This window comes from Pomacea canaliculata, linkage group LG5, assembly GCF_003073045.1.
Source record: "Pomacea canaliculata isolate SZHN2017 linkage group LG5, ASM307304v1, whole genome shotgun sequence".
Lineage (NCBI taxonomy): Eukaryota > Metazoa > Mollusca > Gastropoda > Architaenioglossa > Ampullariidae > Pomacea > Pomacea canaliculata.
The window spans coordinates 33,868,011-33,894,475 of NC_037594.1; the positions used below are offsets into that span (position 1 = coordinate 33,868,011).

Genomic DNA, 26,465 nt, shown 5'->3' on the forward strand with positions numbered 1-26,465 from the left:
AAACCAGAAAGGTTAATCAGTGACCCTTAATTATAATCAGTGACCCTTAAAGACACCGTGGCGATTCCAGGAGGTCACTGACCCTGTGATCACCAGGGACTTGCTGTAATCTCAGTGAGCAACAAAATGCTGACGGGTGTTGCTGACCTCAGGTGGGAAATTGTTTGTACGCCATCCGGTTGCAGTTCATAACGGTGAAAACGTGTTTTGTTTACAGACCAATGCAATCACCACAACTTGCTTTTGGCAGGTCACGAGATTCGTTCACGGTCGGCTGAACACAGTGATGGCTGAAACATGAAGGGAAGCTGGCCGCGGCTTTCATTGCGTGTCTCTAAGCGAGAGCAGTCGCTTAATTATTTCCGATGGTAAGCAGCAGCGGGTAGAATGATCTTTATTGCAAAGCTTTAGGTTTTTCTATGGCAAACACAATTAAGAACATTTCAAAGAGGAAATTAAAACATTCTTAAAAAGAATTAAGAACATTTTTTAACAGTTCCTGGGCGACGTCCACGTGTTCACTCGGGTTTCCTTGCTTGGGATCTATGTTAATATTTTTTTACTTAATCGCCAAAGATGATTACATTACCATGGTTTGAGAGGAAGGCAGGAAAATAAACTTGTTCTCAGACAACCACAGATTGCTTTGTAAGAGAAGTGGGCGGTGTTCACGAATATGTTTACAAATATAATTCTTATAAGCATTTTTGATGACTTAATAATAAACAGAAAGTTTACACATAAACACAACAATGCCTCCATAGCAAGCTCAGTTAATATACTCTACTTCTGCGATCTTCTGCGTGAAGACGATGATTTTGATGACAAAAGCAATGCCGATGATGAGTGCAGTACCCGAATACGAGTGTCTCTGGGAGTTCATCAACTGACTTTTTGTAGACTACATACATCTTCATCACGATGATTACCCCGACTATCCCTGGGCGACAATCACCATGACCAACAGTCTGCGACTACCCTCCATGCCCTGGTACAATCTCCATCACAGACGTTTATTACCCAAGATGTTCCATGTGCAGCCGTATTATTTTGGTTTTTGTTTATTTTATGTTTCCAAGGAAAATGGCTTCCCTTGCAACAAGAAGCCAGGTCCACCACAGTCCATTTAAATGCCGACTTGCTTCAGAAATGATGTGGAGCGTGGAATTGGCGGCTGCTGCCAGCTTTATGCAGATTTGTCAAGCTGTGTCCTCGGTCCGTGGGTTTGTCAGGGTATTCCACACTTCCCTACCTTGATTTGATCATTTGATCACTTGCGGGCCGACATTGCGGGGGAAAGTGCGGGGGGAAAGTGCGGGGGCTGAGCAAATAATATAAGCGACTGGCGGAGCGGAGAGGCCAAACGCTCCATCCTAGAAACTATCAGGCGAGGCAGCCACAATGTTATTGAATGGCACACCATGGGCATGCCATACACACGTCCATCCATCCAGCCGTCCCCATGCTCTGGTCTCACCTTATTCTATGTGTCCTTCTACTTATGTTTTACTTACAGTGCACCTCAAGCACTTAGATAAACAAATAATCTCGCCATCAATACAGGCACAGCAAGCAACAGTACTTGTTCCACCCAGAAACCTTGAAAACACATTTCAATAATATTTCTTAATGTTGTATGCACATAACAGTTTAAATTGACTCATGCAGTCTCTCTCTATAGATATGTATCTAAGCCGAAGACACTGTGTGTGAATCAGATGATAACAGTTACTACCTTCATCTTTCTGAAACCAATTAAGACACGGCTCGAAAATTGAAAACCAAATATCTACATGCTATTAATTCTGTTTTGATTTCATCTATTAGGTCTTTGAACAAAACTTCGAAAAATATATTCTTTTACGCACTTTTATCTTTTTAGCAGACAAAATATTTTTGAAATTGCTTACTGGAAGACCTGTATTTTATGGCTGGCTATAATCATAAACAACTTTTACAATACATGACTGTAACATGTTTCTCAATTTTTAAAATGAATTTTTTTCTGTGTAAAATGGCGTTTCCATTTCAAAAAAAAAAAATCACAAATATTCAACTCTCACTATACGTCGCCCTCGATTTCGAAAATACAAATCGAATGACGCCCAATATATAATAACAGTTTATTTTTCAACTTTACTTTATGTTATTTTATTATTTTAGGAGTATTTTTAAATGATTTAAATTAATGCAATTGTATTCAAGTAACATTAAAAAATGTGTGCAAGATAAAGTGAATGAAAACAGGACCTCGAGGTTTCCTCTTTTTGCCTTCACAAGTTGGTTTGTGAGCGGCTCTTTCTTTCCGATGTCAAAGATTTCCATTCTGATGCTGAAAGTTTTTATTCAGACAATGACTCTTTTGTTCTCTCTGGTGAAAAGAATGTGGAACAAGATAAAGAAAGTAGTTTATTTCTCCAAACAATGCAACCACTGTTCGTGACCAAGACACGCAAGTAAATTCTTGTTTACTTTCTACAATAGCTAACAGTTAGTAATAATGTATCAGATAACACATCTTGCGTTAATTTTACAAAAAGAAATTTTGCTGTAGTTCAATTTATAAGACCTAGACTATTTTATCATCATTTTGTACTGGAAAGAAAGCTTTTGTGTGACAACCCAAACTAAAGAAGGCCAGCAACACAGTATACACAATTAAACAGCTATATCTTAGGTAAGTGTAATTAGAATTTAATAAACTTGTGGTAATCTCAGGAACATATATTACGATGTTATGACTAAAATGTCTTGTCTTGAGGCAAAAAAAAAAAAAAATCCTTCTTTGCAATGTTAACAATTACCATTCAGCAGGCCTCTTTAATAACTATTATTTATAATTAAAGTAAAGATATTACAATTTCTGTGATTTCTCTGGCTTTTCTTTTTAATTTCACACACATGTTGATTAATTTTTCTTTAGTTTGGAATGTAACAAGTCTAGTTTTACAATATATTTGCGTTCGATCTACAGGTTTTTGAACAAAACCCGAAACAGTAGAAGACCCTAGAACCTCCAGTATAGTAAGAGTTAAAACCTTGAAACTTCTGAACTACTATCTTTTCTTACAAACCAGAAAAGAAATGTATAAAAACACATCAAGTCAGACTTTATGGAAGTATCAGTTGTCAATGTAAAACAAGCCAGCACACCATAACAAAACAAGAAAATAAACAAAGCAAAGTTTCAAGTTTAGCGATTCCCTTTCATGGAAGCCTATCATCTATTCCAGGGAAACTAATTTAGACCCTGGGTCGTGACATCAACCTTTTCTAAAGACTATTCCAGTAAATAATGTAAATAATGCAGATAATTAATCCACGTGCCGCTGTGCGCCCATTAGCGCCTGTGAACACCGAGCTCGATAACAACAGCAGTCAGGAGACAGCGAGGCTCTAATTAAATCTCTGGCACAGGATGACACGTGACAGACATGTCTTCAACATCCAGTCAGGAAGAACATTACTACAGGATTCTGTTTAAAGCCCAGAGCTCCTTTTACAGCCAGTGGATATACTATACTCACGTGACAGAAACAAATATATCGGGGACTAGGGAGGAAACGGCGGATTCTTGTAAACATTCAAAGAGATAATTGAAGAACAAGGGCGGTGAGAACAGGCCCATGTATCAATGCGCAGTGCACTTACTTCTGTAATCGTCTTTTAAATGTCAGATGAATGCGCGGTCTGCCTCCTGTGTTCACCACAAAAATCTTATTTTGCTGTCTACAGCAACAAGCACGAGTCGGAAAGACTATTCATAGCAACAACCAATATCTACATGACAATAAAAACATTGGTAAAGGCATTTAAATGCTGAAGTAAACCGTCAGTGTATTGTGTTTGTCAATACCAGACTGCACACAGGACTACATTACTTTCATCACGCGCCACGCTCTCAAGCGTGTCTGAAGTCTCTCAATCTTTATTTTAACTTCTTTCTTTCTCTCTCTCGATGTGTTGTTTACTTGCGTGTCGAGTTATCAGCTCGTGCTTGAACGGACACACATAAAGACAGGACTATACCAGGTCTTGAAAAGTTCAAAGTGTTTGTCCTACTACTGTGCGATGCCAGTGTCCTCAACACGAGTACCGACCTCCTGGAGACCTTCCCACACGGTGAGTATGAGTGAATGTCAGACGGGCAAACTCCAATGGAAATGTCGCTTGAGTGTCATTACCACGAATAAATGGAAACAATAGCTTTAATAACAGGGATCTGGTGAAGACATGAGAATGTGGAGGAGAGACTGTTGTCACAAACAATGTCACTACTGTTACAAGTCACGACTGCAAGGATACTTTCCCTCCACTACCCCCGCGACACTGACAAACACCCGAGATGGCCACCCGACAACACAGACACCTTTTATTTTAATCAATGCTTCATCCCTGATATTATCCCTGCCAACCATAACGATGAGAGATAATTATAACGATAACAACACATGCAGCAGAGCATATCTGAACGATGGAATGTCACAGTTTAAAAGTTCTCTAAGCCTAAAGCAAATAAATAAATATCTCTCTTAAAGGGATTGTAAAGACAAAATAAAACTGCTTAGAATGGCGTAAAGAGTAGGATACATTTGAATCTCGTCTATTTATATGTGTGTTCATGTGGAAAACTTTAAAGGTTTTTAGTAGAATGTCGTGTTTAATAAGAGAAATGACACGGGACTCTTTTTTTGCTTCCACGAAGTCTCGTTCTCCGTCACGTGACCCTATGACGTGTGGTTTCCATAGTGACAACCATGCCTCGAGAATGTGCTGCACCCGATTGCCACGAAAAGATGGAAAAGATTCAAAATTGTCTTTTCATCAGTTTCCGACAGACAGAGCCTTACAAGCCTTACACACAGAGTGCGTCATACGAATAAAATGACGTCAAATCTTCGCAATGACCTCAGACACTTCCTGTCAGAGACTGACGTCACAAGAAGACTCTGACGTCACAAGAAGACTCGTCTGCTTGACCATCTCGGGAAGCTATCGTGGTTACTCGGCGGAAGGACACAAGAGTCGATTACACTGGATTTTTTCAACTTTTATAAACATCGGCAACGGAAAAAGTGCTAATAAGTGGTAATTAAGTGAGAAACAAATCCTTTATTTCTCCTGTGTTGATCTCGTGCTATATATTGTAACTAAATATAGTTTTGAAACGTTTGACCACAGCCTTATTACAAGCCTTGAGTATCCCTTCAATGACCAAATGATAATCATACACTGAAGAGGATTCCCGTTTCCAATCGTATCAACATGACATCACTGCAGCATCACATCGAGCTCTACTCACGCTATGGCATCAATCATGTCCAGTCCCATCTCCACGCAGCAGTGGGCGTGGTCAGCGCGGGGCTCGGGCAGTCCGGACACACAATAATAACAGTCGCCCAGGATCTTGATCCGCAAACAGTGGTTGTTCTGTGATGGAAGAGAAAACAATATCGGGTTACACTCTCATATTTTTTCTCTCTTTCCTCTGTTTCAACATTCCTTCTTCTACCTTACTTAATGCCCTCGTTGCTGCAGAGCAAAACAACATTTTTTTGCCTATCTCATCACCATGTCATTAATTTCTTTCTCCCCGCTTCCCTCTCTTATATCATATTCACTTCTTTCTCTCTCTCTCTCAAGCACGAAGGTACAGCAAAGTAATGATTTGACCTCTGTGGGGCATTCAGCACCTCCGTTCATCACGGGCACATGCATGTAGTGTGGAATACATAAACACACAGGGAAGGACGGAGGGAAGCAGGGGAAAAAGGCATCCCTCCTCTACCCCCGTCTATTGTGCAGACCCCTCGACATCTAATAATCACCAGACGAATGCCCTCGGCACTTGTAGCCTCTCCCAGCGATTCTAGCGCCAGCGAGGAGACAAATTTGGTCGTCGGTTGACGAATGCCTTGTGTCTCTGTTTATTTCTTCCCCTCAGCCTGCACATGTCACGACTGCGAGGGGAGAGCATCCCTCTCCAGGCTGTTTGTCTTTCTAACGAAGCCGCTCGTTGAAGTCTGCGGACACACGCAGTCAGGCTTATGGATGGACAGATGGGATGATGGGAGGATGGGCAGTGGAGAACACATAGCTTGTATGGAGGTAGGGGTTGGGGGAGGGTTTGAAGTCTATCTAGTTTCTTATCTACTTTTCTGAGTTACAAAAGCCATCAAACAGAAGAGAAGACAACCGCACTTGTTTTTTTAACCCTCCTCCCAACATCCCCTCCCCTTACAGTAACAGCAAAATGGAATCAGGCGTGCAAATGATTGCTCGCATCAACTGCAGCCGCCGGAGGAACACTAACAGTCGCCGCTGCTGCAGAGGCAGACCCACGGCATCGACAGCAGCAACATCGTGACTGGCCAGGAACGAACAGTTGTCTCCCCACGACCTCCCCATCCCACACCCACCCCACACCCCACACTCTATTGATAGGTGCTTTCTCTTAGCGTTTATGTGGTTTCTGTTTTTTCTCAGAGGGAGAGAAATGAGTTGGGCTGGAGATGAGTTGGATCATTAAAAAAATTGAGGATTTGTCACTCCAAAAGGCTTCTTCTTTTATTTCTGTCTCTGGCGCCTGAAGCCTCTCACTCACAATGGCTTGAACAAGCTAGGTTAGTTGAGAACAGTTCTCCATATTTTCTCCTGAAAACGATAATAATGGAAATACTACCTATTTATAAGTGAAAAATATACTTACCATGTTTCAGAGAAATTTTCCAGTATACTATCTTTAAGAATCGGCTTTTTTTCTAAAAGCGGTAAATCAGTTACATTAATAACAACGATACTAAGGTCTCTGATAGTGTGTGTGTGGCATCAGTAAGAAGAAAAGCTTATTTATTAAACTAATAATAAACTAATAAATAAACTAATGTATCAGCTACCAAATGGTAGTTCGAGAACTTGTTACGGAATGTCTGGTGTTGGGTAAGTAGCTGTCACTCTTCATTATTTCTTCTAGCTTTCAACCAGGAGAAACAAGCATAACAGAGAAAATCAAGCGTGCCATAGAGAAAATTTCACTCAGAAATTTCTGGCAGGTCATTAATCATTTGGCACTCCGTAATGATCGTATTTAGGCCCTCTATTACCCGCTCTCTCGTCCACAAAACAGTTTAAAAATCCCCGAAAATAAAAGAAAAAAATCGAGAGTAAGCCAGGATCAATGGGGAAAATCACAAGTGATGGAGATGTCACGACATGACCTCCCTCGCCCGCCCCGATTCTAAAAACTGAGGTAGCAGTGTCTCCCATCTACAAAACGCGAGGTTGTCAAGCTCCTAGTAAGTATTTTTCGTTGTCGAGATAAAAAAAAAGTGTTTAGCAGTTGCAAAAACCGTTGACGTCAACGTGCGGAGAGGTTGGAGGTTGTTTCTTCGCCCTACAGACGAGGGAGGCAGCTCTCCGCATGGTATGTACATCTGCTGGTTTGTTTATTATTTTGGTGACCATTGTAAGGGTAAGTGTCTTTTGTCTTCGTCACTGTGTGGAATTTTGATTTCTTAATGATTACTGGGAAACACAAACTATTCAAGATTCACGCCAATTACTGCAAGTTCACGACCTTCAACCTCTGGGGACAGTGAGAAGTTAAGACCAAACATGACAGTTGACTGGCTTTAATGTGGACAATTTCTGTAAATATTTAGTCCCGTGATCACAGCCTGACATACAGAACTGTATGCAACGATTTACTTCACAATTTGTTTTTCTGTGTGATCAAGGGGTGAAGATAATGGAGTGGAGTACACGAGGGCGAAAGACTTCAAAAATGAACAGTGGAATGATGAATGACGAACTGATGCTACTTTTGATGATGACAGCAAAGCAGGCCACCGGCTGCAGGAGGATGCAGACTGAGCAACAGCACCGGGAGCAAAGGTTAATGGTGGGCAGCGAGCAAATCCAATCCGGTTGGACCTGACGGTTGAGTTGCAGCCAGTAATGCGGTTATAATGAGACAGCATGTCACAATTAATACAAACCCTGCTTTTCATCATGTTGCCGCCACTGATCTTGAGAGTGCCAGCAAGTGGTGTGCGTGCTCCACAGTCTGGGGACACTTCATCCACTGACCCTGGACATCAGAGGTCAGGGAGCCAGACACCAACTCATCCCCATCCCGAGCTTTCGCTTCTGAAACGATTGCACGTGCGTGTGTGTGGTTCCGACCCTCTGCTTCGGGTATCTCTTTCTTTCGGTTTCGTGTTTGTTTTCTTGTCATTAACACAATTATAAAAATAGCCATTCTCTCTTTCTCTCTCAATATTCATATTTTATGACATTTTATCAAGTTTTATAAATACTTCGACCGATTATATTTAGACTTTGCATCAAAGTCCAGGCTGACAAACACGGCGTGACAGTCAAACACTTTCCTCAAAATGTGAAAATACATTAAACTGCTTACAAAGATACGAGTGTGCCAGCTGCAAGTGTGAAATATGAAATTTAATGACACGATGAGGACATTTTTGTGGTTTTTTTTCATACCAGCTTTCTACAGACATAGCAAATAATTATAAAGATTTTGGTACTGTTGTTTTCAGTCACAGAATATTACACTTCGCATACACCACCTTCTCTGCAAATTTTATAAAACTGAGCAAAAAAAGAAAAAAAAGCTTGTATGTGATCAGCGATGCCCTCTCTGTACTCGCGTGCACGTGTTGAATCAGCCGCTGGTGTTGTGGTGAGATGTGTGATGGAAGGAGGGAGCCGAGCTTGTGGTTTGCCACGCATCCCTGAGCGAGCTGTGCGAGGCTTTGTTACTGGGCACTGGGTGCTCCGTGTGTGTGTGTGAGAGAGAGATATGTATGTGTGTGCTCTGTGTGTGTGTAAGCTGTATGTGTGTGTGTCCTGTCTGTGTGTATTGACTCTGTGTGTGTGTATTGACTGTGTGTGTGTGAGAGGTGACTCTCTGTGTGTGTGTGCACATTGACTCTGTGTGTGTGTGTGTGCTGACTGTGTGTGTGCCCTCTGTGTGAGTGTGTGTGCACACCGACTGCTGCACGTCTACGTCAGATGCAGCTGTCTGCGTGTAACGCATTTCAAGCAGGTGAGTCATGGCCTCGACCTCTGACAAACCTGACTGCAGGGTGATGAAGGACTAAGGTGAGAGTTCGAGGTGTTTGTGTGAGGAGTGGAGGAGCGAGATGACGAGATCATCATCACATGTTAAGATTACTAGGACAATGCGAGGTTCGAAAGGACATGGCGGAGACATGCGGGGATCTGAGTTGTCATTCTTTATTGATAGATGACAGCAGACTATGCGTTAATGAAGAAAGACAATAACAACAAAAAGAACCATACATAAGTGATTACATCAAAATGCGCTCACACCGTTTGCGTTATGATATCAAAATATCTAACAGCTGTTTACATGTGCATCGTGTAATACTACTCCAGTAGAAGACTATCACGATGTTTAAAAACCTAGAATAAAAACAGTGTTGTCCTCCCTGTACCACCAACAACAAAACAACCGTGATGCCGGCGGTTGGGCAGCTGCTTGTGTCTGAGAAAGGGAGAAGATGTGAGGAGAGCGGAAAGGTTAACTTCGAAAAGGAAAAGCAGAAAGAGTCCGTGGGGACCATCATCATGTTGCAGCACATGAAGCAGGCACAGCAGCAGCACAGCAGCATATCCTCCTCGTGCTGCAGGGCAGAGGGTGCAGCATCCGCCATCCCCAGGATACACGATGAGTACCCACGCCGCGACACAACATCCTGGCCCACAGGAAACCTCCTCTTGGTGCAGTCAGCACCACACCACCTCCTGCTACCCTGTACTTGGCTGGCATCGGCAAGTGGGGGCCAGAAAACGGTTTCCTCTCCTGCAACCAGACCTTTACAGAGATCAATGCACAGATACCTGGTGACGCGCGGAGCTTCTCACAGGATGCGAACAGGTGCTTCACAAAGACCAAATCAATGTCTTCTCCTGTACGGAAACACCTGGAGTATAGATAATACACAATCATGCACAAGCAGTTTCTTATGATGCTGACTTTATGCACTGCTACAACACGTGACACAATACATTCCATGGACGCTGACTGTCACGTGACGCATTGAAAAGTTTTTGGTAAACTGCTTTCCGGACCTGACATGAAATTTGAGTTTTGTTTGGAGGATCTTAAGGTCAAAGTGCACATATGGCTCAGAGCAACCTTCACCTGAACTCTAAAGGAAAAGGAAACACATTTATTCTAATGACCTGAGCACCTGTAAAGGATGATCTTAATTTGAGGTCAGGGTTCGTAGGCAGCCAATCATTCGTGCCAACGGTGACGCAATACATCTTCAACGATTTGATATCTGCTGCAGGTCTCACCTGTCGCACACACCGTGACTGGTTCTCATGCTCTCAGCGCCAGCTCTGCGATACCAAGCTGATAACAGAAAACAGATGAAACGGTCCTTATCTACGAAAGCAGAACACGTCAGTAGGAACGGATTATATCCTCCTTATCTCGAAGGAAAGGTTGTTAATTCGTTCAGACATCTCGACCCTGAAACACCTCCTTTCCTCTGTGTGAGAAGGAGAGCAACTGCCGCACTGTCGGCGATTAGCTTTTCTTGCCTCCCTGACAATTAAGTCCACGAATTAAAAAAAATCGGGGTCGGTATCACACCCTGGGGATTTATCCCTCTGCCTGCCACCCGTCTCCTCCTACTCTGACAGATTAACCTCATCTGAAGGCAAATGTCAGATAATGACGAGAGTTTTCAGAAGTAAAGGGATGATAAGTAGTTTGATGTTTGTCCCTGTCTAGGGCACGGCCACCATTTTGTGTAGCCTGGTGTTACGACTACTGAAGCAGCCATTGCTCTACCCGATCCCAAGACACTGGATGGCTGCTGGCAGTGACAAACCAGACAAAGGCAAGAGAAAAGTGGTTAAGCACGCCAACTCATTCATTGTTTTTCCCCCCAGACAGTGCCAGACACCATGTTTAAAAATGCAACAGCCCCCATGATTGGTTTGCGGGAGGCTGGCGGACTTCGTGTGGATCCTACTGATTGGTCCCCTCCAGGCGTGACGACGCCCTTGGCTTCCGCATGATTAACTGTTCATAATCGTGGACGCCGCCGGCGGCCTTTGTGATCTCCTTTGGGTCATAAATCTGAGGCAATCATGAAGCGGTCGATGAAAATGAAATCAGCAATCGCGGCGGCGATAAAGAAGCACGTGATGCGTGCCACGCACGTGTATACGCAGTGGCCAGCGCGGCACCGAGACAATCTCGTTACCTCTTCCGCGGCGACCCAAACCTGCAAAATATCTGTCCAAAGCCCCGTAATGATTCTTTATGGTGGTGGCGAAAGCTTTTCAATCTCCAACATCATCCCACTTTTGACTGACCGAGGTCTCTTTATAAAGAACTCGACCACCCACGACTGTAGCCTCCACGCTCCTCCCTTCTCTCTAATCGTGCGTACACGGGAGCGCACTTGACAGAAAGACAGGGATACCTTACAGAAATTGGGTAGATGTAGATGACACAGCGGGTGATGACAATGGTTGGGAGATGATCTAAAATGACAAAAGAGTAGATGGGCAAGGGAGAGACAGCTCGGACTCCAGCACCTCCACTGACTAGACCCGCAGGTCTGTTTCATTCAAGAAGGTGGTGGGAAGGAAGCACAAAAACGTATTGTTTATACAACATTGTGGGGGAGGATGGAGGAGTAGAGAGAAAAGTCGTGGAAGCAAACTCAACTTTCATCAAAGCACACTCCCGATGGCGTGGCAATATCGCATCCAGCATCAGTATGAGAGACTGAGAGGCAGGCAGCGAGGCTGAGAGAAGACGAGAGCAACACCAAAACACACCCACCCCGCTCCTAACTCACCATGCAAACAACGAGAAGCAGTCAATAACCATAAAGGTCCCGTCTCGCCAAAAAACAGCCGAGCGTGATATGATGATTTACGAGCGCCATGCAAGACACACATATTAGACGCCGGGATGGGCGGACACATGGGCGGACACGTGGGCGGACGGACAAGCGGATCAGCTAGCCATAATGCGATATGTTTTTCACAGATCATACGTCATGTATTATTCATACTTCCGAAATAGGAGTCAGTAATAACTTTAACAATTGTATGTTGAGGAAGGAGAACAAGTAAAGTATGATTATGAACAGCGAATGGTGACAAAGCAATCTTTGATGGCTACATCATCGAAGATAGAGGAGGAAACAATGGGTGAAACAATGGTATAACAATAAAAATAAAAATAAAAATAAAAATAAAAGCAGAAGAGAATAAGAAGGAAGGAAATTATTGTCTGGTCTCGTGAGAATGGAGTCTGCAACAGTTATGCAAAATTATGTAATAAATAAAGCAAATATACATATCTCTCTCTGTCTGTGGGTGGGTGTGAATACCGTAGTCGCTCGTTAGAGTGCTTTGCAAAATTCCCACCATTTTCACGATGCTAATTTTTTTTAATGAAACACCTTCATGTGTGTGTGAGAGAGAGGCACCATAAGCAGACGAGGGTGTGATGGAAGTCAGACAAGGCAAAGAGAAGGATGGAATGGATACATGAAAGGAAAAAGACGATACTGTTCATGAGGTGCTAAAGAGAGAAACGACCTCTACAGGAATGTATCATCTGCTGGTTAGTCTAGAAAAATTAGTCTATTAAAAAACTTATGAGGAACATGTATCCTCCTCTCAACTTTCTTTCCTGCCGAAGATCAAAGCAATTTTCTGTTGTGTTTAATTCTTTCATTATGCGATGTCATCGGCTGAAGACAAGCTCTCGTGAGATGCCATCCATCTCGCTGCCTACCTGAAGCTCTCGAGTTTATAGGATGACAGCTGCTGACGATGGAGGAGGAGCTCGTGCCGGACAGGAAGGAAGCGAAGCTGTCGACGATGTTGCGCCATTCTTGCCTTACTTCTTCCTCGTGAGGTCAATACATCCGCCAACATCAACATGACATCTTGTATCAATCTACTGACACTTCCTCATCTCGTCTTCATTTGTGCAAATCTGCATTTTTTCTCACAAAAGATGCTGGAAGACATTTTTTTAATTCTTTTTGCATTTATCACAGACCACAGCGGCAGGAAAATGATAATTCCAGTAAAACAGCTTTCTGAGAAATCCTTTCAATAAAAAGAGTACCAGCAGACGATGAACCTGATCACAGACTCGGGGACCTTAACCCCTAAACGTCCAAAGCAGTCGGATTAACTGCTCTTTTCTACTTTCTGTGGAATATATTGCTCTGATGCAGGCGAAATCCACAAGAAAGGACAGGGGAGCTCCTGGGAAGTCACAAAACACCGATGTTTGATTGGTTGATCAGCTTTCGACAGAGAAAAATTAATTTTTAAGATGAGTGAAATCCATGGAACGAGCTGCCCCTCCCTAGCATGTCAGGGTGCACTGCTGTGACGAACAGAGAGCTGGATGGTGTGAAGAACAGAGGCCTGGATGGTGTGAAGAGCAAAAGGTCAGAGGACAGATCCTCTTGTAGGAGGTGAGGTATCTTGGTGCTACCGTGACCCTCATCTTCTGCCAGATCCTGTTGTGGCTTCCATGGTATCTTAGAGCCCCTCCCATCACGATTCCTTGCGAAAGCAAACACTGGTGTGTTTACAAAGCTTGCACCTTGTACGAAGACTTCCCTGAAGTGCAATGGCGAAAAGAACGGCAGAGGAGAGAAAGAAGAACACACACAAACATTGTTCTTAAGTGCCAAGAGCATGCTCCTTAGGAGTGTGATTATACGGTATATGTTATTGTTGTTTTTATTATTATTTATACACACAATGTCTGACCTTGGCCAGCTGGTCGAAGCGTCCAAAGAGTTCGTTGAGGATGCGAACCAGCTCCTGCGCCGTGCACTGGGACGCCAGCGCCGTGAAGCCCACGATGTCGGCAAAGAGAATTCTGGAACAAACACACATCTACCCGATGATAGGGTCCAGCAAAACAAACATCAACTACGAGAGACACAGCAAACCATACATCTACCCGACAAAAAGCGATCTACCCGATCAATCATCGATACCACAAGATCATACATCTGTCCGATGAAGCAACTGAAACAAAACATAAAATTCTACCTGACTCAGCAGACCCTAACCTTATGATAAATAATGATAAATACAGTCGCGTCTTGTACTGACTACAGGTTAGTCATCGATGGACATGTTGCCTGAGACAAGGGAGGCCGCGTGGCTGAGAGTTAGTGATGGACAGACAGTAAGGTTTGCCAGGTGTCCGTGTATAGGTGCACTGTGCTTTCACACCACCTATAGGTCTAGCAGGGTGAGTTTCTTCTAATGACTAGGTAAAGCTACTAGGTACACCTCCTCTGTTTTCCTTATGTTCTAGAAGCATCACATGACAAGAGGTCACAATCGTGATGTCACGTTTGTACGCAGACACACGTCATGAACCTTCTGTCCGAGCTCTCGCGCTGCACGAGGTCTTCACATCGACAACATATTGACGCACAATCGTGACCTCCGTGATGCTGACCTCACTAGACCTCTAAGTGCACGTGCTAGTGGCGGTTACACGTGACAACAGGAGTGCGTGTGTGGGTGTAGAGGGTGGGGATGTGTGCGGGGGAAATTTAGTCGGGGCGCCGAAGGCTTAAAGCCCACGCCAACATTCCATTAACTCTCTAACGACAGACATTTTTTTCTAATGCTGCTGGGCTGGGGCACGAAGCCGTGCGGCGGCAACTCACTACATCGCAACCTCGGAGACAGAACCGATCCCCCAGCTGCCGTCACGAACACCCAACAACTCCACGACCGAGGGTTCGTCTCGCAGAAATGCAAGTTGGCAATTTCATTACATACGCAAACTTCTCCCTCCTGCCACAGCGCCAGCACCTTAATAAATTAGAGTTTAAAGCGACTTGCAAGAGCGATGACAGCTCTCCCCTTACTCTGCCTCATTTCCATGTCAATGACAAGGACAAGGGAGGGAGAGGGGAAGGGCAGAGGGTCCAGAATGGAAATGTGGACAGTTGATCGCGTCGTGAAGTGTTGGTGCCACGCGATGTTTGACAACCACTGCGGCACCAGGTCTGTCATTCCGTGTCGCCCCGCAGCGCCACCCCACGACCCCCGCCGTGTCTTTGTATAAAACAAAAAAAAGAGAAGCTTCATCAATCTAGGACAGCATGGCAACCCACTTTAATCTCTCCTTTGATCGCTCGCAAGCGACGGTTCAACATCGTCCGCCCTGCGCTCAGCCCTCCACAGTCTAATCGGCTCTTTCCGCCCCAGCGCCCCCTACAGGATGGAGGGATGAATTTTTGCTTCATTTTTCTCGTGTATACTTTTTTGTACAGAAGGAATGAATGACTGATTGCACATAAATATCAAAGCGTGCACAGGTGCCAAACTGTGATTATATAAAGGATGGGTCGGAGGGTGAGGTGTGGAGGCGGTTGGGTGAGATCTCACTATCCTCGCAGGTAGTCAAGCTTTTGTATGAACTTGCCTTATTTATATTGTCTTAGTCTGCTTTGTTGTAGTCCCTTAGCATACTGACGAGTAAGCATGTGATAAAAAATGCAAACATAAACGATTTTTTTTTTGTTTTACACGTGTAAAGACTCCCCGGAAGCATTGCTAAAACAATTACTAATGGCCGCCACTCGCCATCACCCGAGACGTCTTCAGAAGTTGTGTTTTTCTTGGCGAGGGCTCGTGTCTGTCGGCGACGCTAAATGAATTTGAACATTTGATTCGCTTTGTATCAAGGCGACATCAGAGGATGGAGACAGGGGGTCACGCGTCCAGGGAGCTAACTCACGACCTAAGAACGATAACAAAATAAAACAGCGAATCTACAAGAAGCGCAGACTATTACAGCGCTTGCCAACAATTGGCTGCTCGGCTTTTTTGACCTTCCAGTATCTGGGGAACACTGGATGCCATCAAACAATAATTTCACAAGTCCATTCACCGAGGAGAAAATCTTCTTCATACTCGTCCTCTAGACATCGCACTCAGCATCTACTTGCAAGTCATCCACAAACTATTTAGTCCAGTAAGTGCTGAGGGCGGAGGAGTGGGTGAACAGTCGGCAAAAACGACCGCGCACACATTTCTTCAATCACTCAGTCTCCCTCAACACACACACATACACACGTGTATCGTGCTCATACTTCATGCTTGACTGACAGTCTGAGAAGTCAGGTGACTGGTCTCCCCTGGCCGGTAGTTAACGTCTCCAGAAGAAGACCGGAAGTGGGAGGAGGCTTCAGTGACTATTTGTTTCCCCCATCACTTCCTTCCACCTCTATATCTCCAGTATTGCTAAAAGCATTAAAGAAGCAGCCGGGAGATTTGTACACAGCGGAAATGTAGCAAGATGTCTACATGATAAATGACTGACGAACTCTCTTGACCTCGCGGCTTCCGACCTCGCTCACCGGTAATGGCGCGCAGGAAGCAAAGTCGTTTGAATACGGGGAAAGCAACTGTTGATGTTTAAAGGGGTGGATATATTGTTCTCAACATCAGGGTAGGGGTAGAGTACTCACGTGACGTTGTCGTGTCGTTGTATGTAGATCTTGTGGAAGGGGCCGGTATGGGGGTTGGTGATGTCCTGCTTCATCTCCATGGCGACATGCTGGGGCAGAACACTCAGCAGCAGTTTCTCCTGCAGGAGAGAAAAACGAGTAAACAGCAGGACACAGGAAGATCGACAGACAATGTGTTCTCTGACAGATGAGCTACCTTGCTACACCAGCAGACTCAAGTGAGTGAGTGAAGCAATCCTAGCTAGATGATTTTCCTAGAGAAGGATGAATAAATAGAGAAACACACACTCATCTTCTCTCTGTGAAGCTCATAAGAGGATCAAAAACAAGGAGAAACAGAGAAAAATAAGTGGGATGGGGATCAAAGAAGTTGACATAAGACATCTTGAAGCTCTTTAAAAATGTGATGGCAGATTGAGTATAATTTATGCTGAGTAGTTTTCTTATCTGTAATATTTTACACTCATGAATAACAGGGTTACCGGTACAGGTATAGTAGCAGATGTCTGTGCTTTTCATTTCCTTTTTTCTTTTATTTCAGACAGGTCCTATGATATTTGCTCACGGTGCATGTCGCCTGTATCGCACACTTCAACTCAAAAGCACCATGGCCGGGTGGACATGCAACATTGGCTTAAATGACTGTAAAGCTCAGTGCAAGAAAGTGTTTCCCAGAATGTGGGCGAATACACGCTTTCTATTTCTGGAGATGCACGCCTACACACATCACGATGCACCGACAGAGGTCAGAGTCGTGACGTCACGTTGTACACAGGTAGGCCTGCACAGCTTCATCGTATCCACGTTCAGTCCCGACGCCGGTGTTGTTGATCTCTTTGTGTGCATGCTGATCTTTGCAGAAAATATTTTGGGGAAAATAGTATGTTGCACCGAGCTTTACATTACATTATAAAAACATTTTGCACCCCACTACACCTTTAAAGCTCTCCTCCCGCTGCTTACATTATCCACCTCCCGCCTACAATCTGAGACAGGGGGATCCTTCCAGGATTAAATAATTCTTCACTCTCGGAGTAACTGTTTCTCCTTTCTCCTTCTCACCCGCCCTCTGGCACCGCCCTTCCTGACGTCATCGCCCGCTGCAACGCAAGAGGGCGCTGGTGATCTTTGCATCTTCTCAAGTCTTGAGGACCTCGTCTTTATTCTCCTGTCCACCTCCCCCATTATTCACACCCCCCTGTCTGTAGGATCACAGTGATTCCGTTGATTGCTATAAAATGTTGGCACATTGCATAAAAACTGTAATATTGGCGGACCGCACTAATGATCCCCCCAAAGAAGGGCGATAAACGCAATATTAGCGGCAGTCTCGCGCATGCGTAAGGCGCTTTACGTCTCAAAAGAAAGGGGAGGCAATTGCAAATATTAGAGCGAGGGGCTCTTAGCAATCTTTACTTTGAGGACGGGGGGTAATTTAGGGGACTGAGGTTGGACGGGAGGATGTATTTGTGATCAGCCGAGATTTCCAGAGCTCCGATTCCCCGAATCGATAGGACAATAGATTTTGCCGCCGACAACGACGACGTGACCAAACTCCGTCAGCGCACCCGACGGTTGTTGAAGCAACGTGATCGACAACACGGCCCCGACAATCGGCGCCAACACCAAGTCATCGAGCTGAGATGACAGCTTCAAAATAACACAATGGGCCCGCAAAAATCGTCTTCCCTGTCTTGATTTTGCATTTTGTTGGAATGTCACAATGTTGTCTGCAAGTGTCTGCTGGGGTGGAAACAGCTACAGGCTGCTGATCCGACATGTTGGAGGTGGTGATAAATATTTTTATAGCCCTTTATTCCCGAAATCATCCTCCAACATGCATATACAACGTAGAACATACACAGAGCTAGTCACCCAGATAACGAGGACTGGGGTTTGTGATCACAAATCTTGTCTCCGGTACATAAAATGTCTTTATCCGGGTGTATCACGTGCTTGCTACTTTACCCTGATGTAGCTTGAGTTACAATGCTCACTCGGTGTGAAATACGAACCAAAACCTAACTAAGGGTAGGAGGAGGGTCTGCTGATGCAAACTCCCTTTTCTGTCCTCCCAGACACGTCCAGCCAAGTCACCGAAAAGTTCAGGAAGGGTAAAACTTCTTGATGAACCTCCTCGCCAGGGGTACAGAAAGGTTTTATTTTATTGACACAAGCAAGAAAAAATCTCCAAGTCCTCGGCCCCCAGTAATTTGCTGCCTGGCCTGCGCGTGTCACCGTGACGACAGAGCTCCCTGGTTGTCGAGGGCCATTAGATAGATGTGCAACTCCTCATCGCAACTCATCGATATGAGCATCACGTTCAGCCTCCGCCTCAGCGCTTCTCTCGCGTGCACAACCAAAGGTCACCGCGTGGGGTCAGCCTCTCGGAGTAAGTATTTCTACAGCGGGTGTAGGTGTAATGATGGAGCAGTTATGTTCTACATTACAAGGACAATCCCCCCATGAAGACCAGTAGTGCAGGTGATTGTTCTCGGCCAGGTGTGACGCACTAGGAGGGTAATAACCGCACAACGTCTGGTGTCAAGCAGCTAATAAGAAACCTTAATAATTAATGACTAAATACGCACCGTTGCTACCGCTAAACAATGTTCACATCGTGTATTCCATGCAAACAAATCAAATTATCACAATTATAAATATTCATGACCGATTTTACAGTGAGTTACAGTAAGAAACACTATCAGAGAGCGACATCTATTCATTACAGATTCTGTTTTTCAAATTTATGATAAGCCTCCAGTTTTTCGAATATCCAGATAGACTTTTTATTTGAGCTTTTTCTTTTTTTTTTTTTTTTTGGGTGCTGAAGAATATCGACATAAAGATGCCCAAAATTTTATCTGTCATTTATCATTCTTCATATCACAGCAGGTCTTCCGTTTCTCCAGCCCGGTCGAGTGTCATTATCCTGGGTAATATTTTTCTTCATGTCTCTGTCTGCACGCGCATGCGCCTGTGTGTGTGTGTGTGTGTTGTGGTTGTGTTCTCACACTAGAGCTTTCTCGACACGCTATCGTTGGCACGAATTTTAACCCTCCAAATAAAAAGATATGGATTTGTTTTGCCCAAGTCTCCCGCTCGATCATTGTCTAGCTTGTCTTCGATTATTTCATTTTCTTCTATTTCGACTGTCTGTGGTGGGGCATCTAATCAGGGCCTACCCTCTTCCTAGACACACTTCAGTTCACTTTATGAAGTCTCTTTTACGGCTTTTGTGGCTGAAGCCAAGGATCAAGATTAGAAAGAGCTATCGTGCTTTAAAACAAGAAAGGATCCAGATAGAAAAACGTCTCTAACGTATTTGGTTCATATCGCAGACTAAAAATGAGAATAGAAGACACGCTGGGACATCCTTCCTTTCCTGAGTATACCATCCTTACAATACCCTGAGCTCATTTTTACAACACACATTCAGCACACCCCTGAAACTGTGAGTCGCTCCCTTGTCTCATTCAAACCATTCGTTGCCCCACATTGAAGAGCAGCCTCGGGTGTGTTCACCCAGAAACTGTGGCTCCCCCACCGTGGGAGACTACCCACAAAACATCTGTCACCCATGTAAATAAATGGCAGAAAAGGAGACGGACAAAGAGGTGGTGATCTGCAATCAACTCCCAGCAGCCATTGCGTAACGCGGAGCAACCGACTAACGCGATGCCTGAACTCTGTTGCTAGGCAGCCGCGAGAGTCGCGCGTCTGCGCATGTTTGCTGTTGACTTCAACGTCTGAGATCCCTGATTCACAATCGCCAACGATCCAAGACCATCGATGTCGATGTTCCTCTCGAATATTCGACGTTATTTTAGGAAGACAGAAGTCGATAGAAGTGGAGAGCTACAGACCAGCCCTCGCCCTGCTTTTCTCTTTCCTCGCCTCCAGTTGTCTGCAATCATTTCTAATCTTTGTTGGAAGCAACACTATTTCTGGTATTTACCTGCCAACATTGCCCTGACCTCAGTGTGAAGTACCTGAGACGCCATTCGTGTGTGTAACAACAGAAACAATTCCAGTTCCTCTATAAAAAAAAAATGCGAAACTTATTTCCATCTTGGCGTCCCCAGAGTTACAGACTGTGAGAACGGAAGTTGCTGTAACAAAACACTGTTCGTACGACCTACCACCCACCCAGACCCCATGGTTGCTGACAAGCACCTTAACCCCCTTAACCACCGGCCCCTCGGTGCCTGGACTAGTCAGTCGTCACGCAGGACTTCCGCCTGCGCACTTCGATTAGCCTGTTCATCGTTCTTACTTTGCTGTGCTCCACGCTGCTAAATATAGCTTTACCGCTATTAATTTCCTAAGTCGTATTGGCAAAATGCTTCATCAGCGTCAGCTGACGCCGACCAGTCCGTGCTGTACGAGCGGACGACACGGCATCAGTCGTGTCGCGTGCGTCAGACGCACGTCCCTCTGGACAAAGACGCTTCCAGCCACCGGTCGTCCAGTCGAGCAGGAGCACCACGAGCTCAGCAGCCTCGACTGGGATGCTTCGGAAAATGAGCGGAAGTGAGCTATTAGTCGTATGTAGTCGAGATGGTCAGGAAGGGGTGAAGGAGGTCTTGGTCTTGCCACAGAAAAAATCAAAACACGGAGGAAACTGTCGAGATGCTGCTGCAAGTGTGCGACGAAACCATTTAAGTCTTTCGTCAACCTTTTTCTCGCGAGAGAAGGAGACTTCAGAGATCAATGATGAAATGGAATTTCAGGGTCTTATTCAAGGTGTTCTCGTAGTTTTATTTTAGAAATAAATTCCAGAAAATGTCTTCGCAAACTGACCGATATTTATGGCGAGGGAAGTGGGAAGCGAGGCCAGTACGCCCTCAGCTGCTTCTCTTCAACCTGCAGCGCCGACCTGATGGACTGGAGGACAGGCATGGGAGATAACGCTGGATGGATGCATGGCGATGACAACTATAAGTGATTGGATCGATAACAGGGGAGGGGAAGTAACCCAGGCGTAAGGATGAACAAGTCTGGAGAACATTCTGAAGGAAGGAACGATGACGGGTGCTGACAGTTATGTTGATGTTGCAGCTACATAAAGATTAATGATCGTGACGAAAGCGATGAGATTGAGATAATGAGATGGAGGTCCTACTGCCGACGACGACAATGACGATGAACAGACGGAGTGACAGCAGTAGATTATGAAAATAGTTCGAAGATGTTTTAATTCTTTCCGCCATGCACGGTTATTTCACTTTGGAGAAAGTGTGAATTTGAAGAAGTAAATCCCAACAACTTTTATCGAAACTAATGTCTCCGTTGGAGGTTTCATTCTCCTTAATCAATGTGAAGACAGCTTACCACTAGAACTTTGTCGCATCTCTCTCTCTCATAGAAAAAAGGTAATAAAGCGAGAAAGGGGGAGCACATCAAGACATGCAGATACAAAGTAAAGATAGATGCCAGAGACAACACCAAGAAGCGAACCCTCGACTCACCAGTTTGTCGTTCTCATCCTGGATTTCCAGGCGGGCGGCGATACAGTTGCGGGTGTCCAGGAAGGTCTTTCTCTGGGCGCGGTCTGTGATGTTGTGGAGGAACATCCCCGCCACGTTGACACACAAACACGATGGCGTTGGCCACAAGCTGAAAACACAATAATTTATACATTCATTGACTACCTGATTGAGAATGAATAGAAAGTAAAACATGGCACTTGATCAGAAACACGACAAACGGTCAGTTTAAAGGCTGATGTATCAACCGATATGGAACAACAGGTCACTGTCATCACGAGGAGGAAACACTCCCTACCTACTCATCCTCCATGATCTCATAAACACTCGCAATATCTCACCCCACACAGAGAGATAAAGAAAGGAGTTAAGTGATATTCATATATAGTCTCCTTCTGATGGCCTTTGTCTGTAATAAAAGGCCGAAATCAATCAACAGGTAGGTTACAGTAATATCTGGAATAAAACCAGGTACTGTATGTTATGTTTATAATACACACGAACACAATAAACAGGGAGGGACAAGGAGAAGACTTTCATTATTTGTATCCAGATGTAACTAATACAATCACAACTCGTCTGGAGAGAATGTGTTCTGTGACCACAGCAGACAGTAAATTATACTTTCTTTGCCGTGTTTCATGAGATGTAATCAAGATGTCTCACAATCGTCATTGGAAAGTAAGGTATTAGAGACCCTACTTGTCTCGGACCCAGCTTTATTGTGAGAGTTGTGCCCATCGTCTTTTCCTCGATGCCTTACCTCCCCTCACCCATCTACAGGGTCGGGTACCCATTGCACACCTGTCTCGTGTGGTGCTGGTATCCAACAGCCGTTGGTCGGAGGCCGTTGATTTTACTGTTGGTCTATACCCTCTTTAGAACGTCTTTTTTTTTATACGAGACAACTTTTAATGTAGGATATCTGCAATTATCATTCTACTCGCCGTGTTGCAAGGAAAATGTTTTACATTAATCATTATGTTTCACTAGATCCGACAAGAATATCTAGTGTTTTAATCGAATTTTTATTTTAAAAAATAAAATGTTTAGAAAAATGCGAGGTTATAAAGTATTTTCATTTACCAATGATGATGTCAAAAATTTTGAATATAAAAACCGTCAAGTAAAAACTTTGCCACACTTGGTCAACAACATTCGTTGATATTTGTCCGGCTGTCTGAATGCAGGTCCTGGTCGTATTCTATGAAACTGTAGCTGGCATTGAGACGAACGCAGGTGTAGCAGCGTCCATCCAGTATTTCAAATCCATGTCACAATGGCGTCGCTGGCTGCATGTTGTTGTTGAGTAGAGCACGCAAAATCATAGCAATTTTAGATGGTGCTGATCTCTCTGCCAATAAGTTTAACAAAAGTATTTAAAACAATCTTTATTACTACTACTCCCTTTATTACTACTACAAATTATTGGGCTACATTTTCAACCGGAATTTTCTCCTTTATGTCGTAATGTGCTTGAAACCAACCTCTCTCTAAAGCCAACTCAATGTTACATTCAGAAATAATCAGCACCAGCTTTCCCTCTCTTAATTCCTCCATCCTCACTGGGTGTCCCGCACCTTGTGTGACGTCAGCACATCATGGCGACTCAGCAGTGGGCTCGGTTGGCAGCACCAGCCTCCGCGGCAACAAAATCGAGCATTAGCAATTTTTGCGCTTCTTTGTTGTCGGCATTTGAACTGGAATCAAATTCGATTTTTCAGCCTTTTGTAGGCACTTACGCTGGATCAATGTCGGCGACATGGGTTGGCTTTTAGGCTCCTCCTCGCACGCGCTGGCGATGTGAAGGAGGTCTCAATCTCCATTGCGGAATAACGGAAAGGTGGTCGTCGCGGTATCTGCCTGAGAAGGACACGAGTGGTGCCGACAGTTTATGGAGTTCTCTTTCTACAAAGCTCGCGAGAGAAAGGGCTTTTCACGACGAGCACAACACGCCATCTTTCGATCTTTTTGCTGCTCTGTGGACAACATTTTCTGAGACTGGGTTTCCTTTCGGGTCACATGACCGTGACACCGTGACAAAGGCCCATAAGGCAGACGACAGCTAGTAAAACTGAAACCAGTTGAAAGCAAGACACATTAGCTGGACAGCCCGACCTCAAATGGTTCCACTGAAATGTAGGAGGAGAGGAAACCCTCCCTATTATACCTCCTTAGCGGTTTGTGGCACTGTCCTCTGACCTTTAGAAATGAGCAGACCTTGTGGAAATGTCAGTCACATAACCTTTAATAATCTGATAGTTGCTGTCATGTCTAATGCTATTTTGTGCATATCCGTTAAAGAGGACATGACTCTAGTTAATTAAAAAATCGCGTTTGAATCCGCAATATCTCGACCACCTGTCCCCTGAATTAACGGTCTGCTTTGTGAAGGTGAAATCCAAACGCAGGTTGGGTTGAAGGGATGGACACTGAAGCTCTGAGTCATTCTGTGAAACAAGGATTGCACAAGAATCATTTATAACTGCTTCTAAAATGCAAGTCGGAGGGATATATGAGGGTTTCATTTGTTTCCACTTCAAATCGTGGAGACCACATAGGATGTCAGAACAGGAGAGGGTCTGGTGATGAAAGCAAAACACTAGGGAGTAGCATGGGTGATGCTCAACAGCCAGAGATTCGTGATGATGTGGCTCAGCTAGTTCACAGAAATCACACTGAAAACTCAGAAGTATCTGAAAATTTATAAACTCGGATGTCAGTCAAGAACGACTGTTGCCGTTCGAGTAAAAGTCGGACACAAGCTCATCTGCTGTTTGTCAACAAGTCAACAGGTCGTCATGGCGCAGGTACAAATCGGATCGATTCGAATGAAATATGAAATGTTTCAATATAAATGAAAATTGACACTTATTATAGAACTAATTAGCCCTGATAAAGTGAATAAAATATTGAGTGCAGTACATGTGCTGTCTCCGTGAACAAAAATTAAGATTAAAAGTCGATCGAACGCTCTTGCAAAACCATCACTATGCACTGCATCCAAAAAGTACCCGACATGGATTAATGAGTAAAAGACTTTTCAAATATTAGTTTATAATTGTAACCGACTTTAATTGATTTCTCTTGGGTCTTTATTGTAGAACACAGTGTCTTCACAATGAAGGAGAACTTTCTGAAGGGATTTTCTTTCACTCACTCATCTGATAATTGTAGAGTGGAAGGGGTTAAAACATTTTACGGGATGTGTCCGCTCCGCTTTCATTTACTTCCTTACACTATCTTCTTCTCTGCTTAGTGTTTTCATTGGACGGGAGGAGAGCAGGATGAAATGGGCCGTTTGACATCTGGGCAATGGGAGCCGCCAGGGTGAGCTCCACTGATTTTCTCGCCCATTGATCTCTGGGGTTAAGGAAGAGATGTAGCTGCCCTGTGGTTACACCGATCAAAGACAGAATCGATTTTCGTTGGAGGAAGAGGTTGAGAAAGGAAGGCCACACTGCGCACCACAGAAGTATTCTCGCCCTCCAAAGTTTCTGATTGATGTGTTCACGAAATTTCTCCCCTTCACCCATCTTGACTGGGAGAGACGCAGGCTACTGAAATATCCGGCAGACGAAACAGAGAGACTGAGAGACCAGAAAAGGCTGGAGGATACAGGGCTGGAGGATACAAGGCTGGAGGATACAAGGCTAGTGTTTGGAAGTCTGGGTACCGACCCCGGACAGAAATTTTATCAAACATTGTGTTGATCGAGGGAAGCTCGTGTGTACTAAGGTTGGTCGGATTTTCATTTCCAGAGCAAGATTTCACCAGTCCTCGGTGATCCCAGAGTTATCTTCCCATCCCTGAGCAAACTGTCGATACACAACAAATAATCTCATCACACTAGAAAGACTCGTGGCCGACACCGCACACACAGCACGCGCTGGCATTAGACGACGACGACGACCTCAAGTTGATGAAACGTCTTCCTGCCAGGAGCCAGGGCCTCAGTAAGTGGCCCCGTGATTGGCCGAGTCCTTCCTAAGGAGTGATTAGCTCCCAGTCACGCACTGCCGCACTCGTAATGAGTGCCATTGAAGGAGCCCAACAACTCGGTCACCACTTACCCGGAGTGACCGCCCCTGTAGAAAATCGGTGTGGCGCAGGCAGCGGGGGGTACTCACCACTTCCGTTAATTTTGAATCTAGAGACTCCATAGGGACACCTAATAATAGTAATACTTAATCTGCGAAGGTACAATAAACCAGTGGCTTATTAAAAAGAAAGAAAGACCTTTTTTCGTCTCGCAACTTTTTGACCATCGCGATCTGTTTTTATCGACTTTTGTCATCGACGTTATCATCTCATCATCGATGTTGTCGCCATTTAAACAAAAGGTAAACATATTCAAAGAAGCACGAACTTGTATCACTGGACCGTTGACAGACGATTTTTTTTCAGTTAACTACTAAAATGA

General features: G+C 44.4%; 1 protein-coding gene across 1 annotated transcript in view; it reads right to left on the bottom strand.

Annotated features, from left to right (window-relative positions):
- LOC112564559 (adenylate cyclase type 1-like) overlaps positions 1–26,465 on the bottom strand; it is a 73,626-nt gene that overhangs the window by 19,113 nt on the left and 28,048 nt on the right. Inside the window, 5 exon segments of the mRNA XM_025239448.1 lie at positions 5,303–5,430; positions 13,822–13,933; positions 16,554–16,672; positions 22,025–22,145; positions 22,147–22,172. Coding sequence (XP_025095233.1) covers positions 5,303–5,430; positions 13,822–13,933; positions 16,554–16,672; positions 22,025–22,145; positions 22,147–22,172 — 506 coding nt within the window.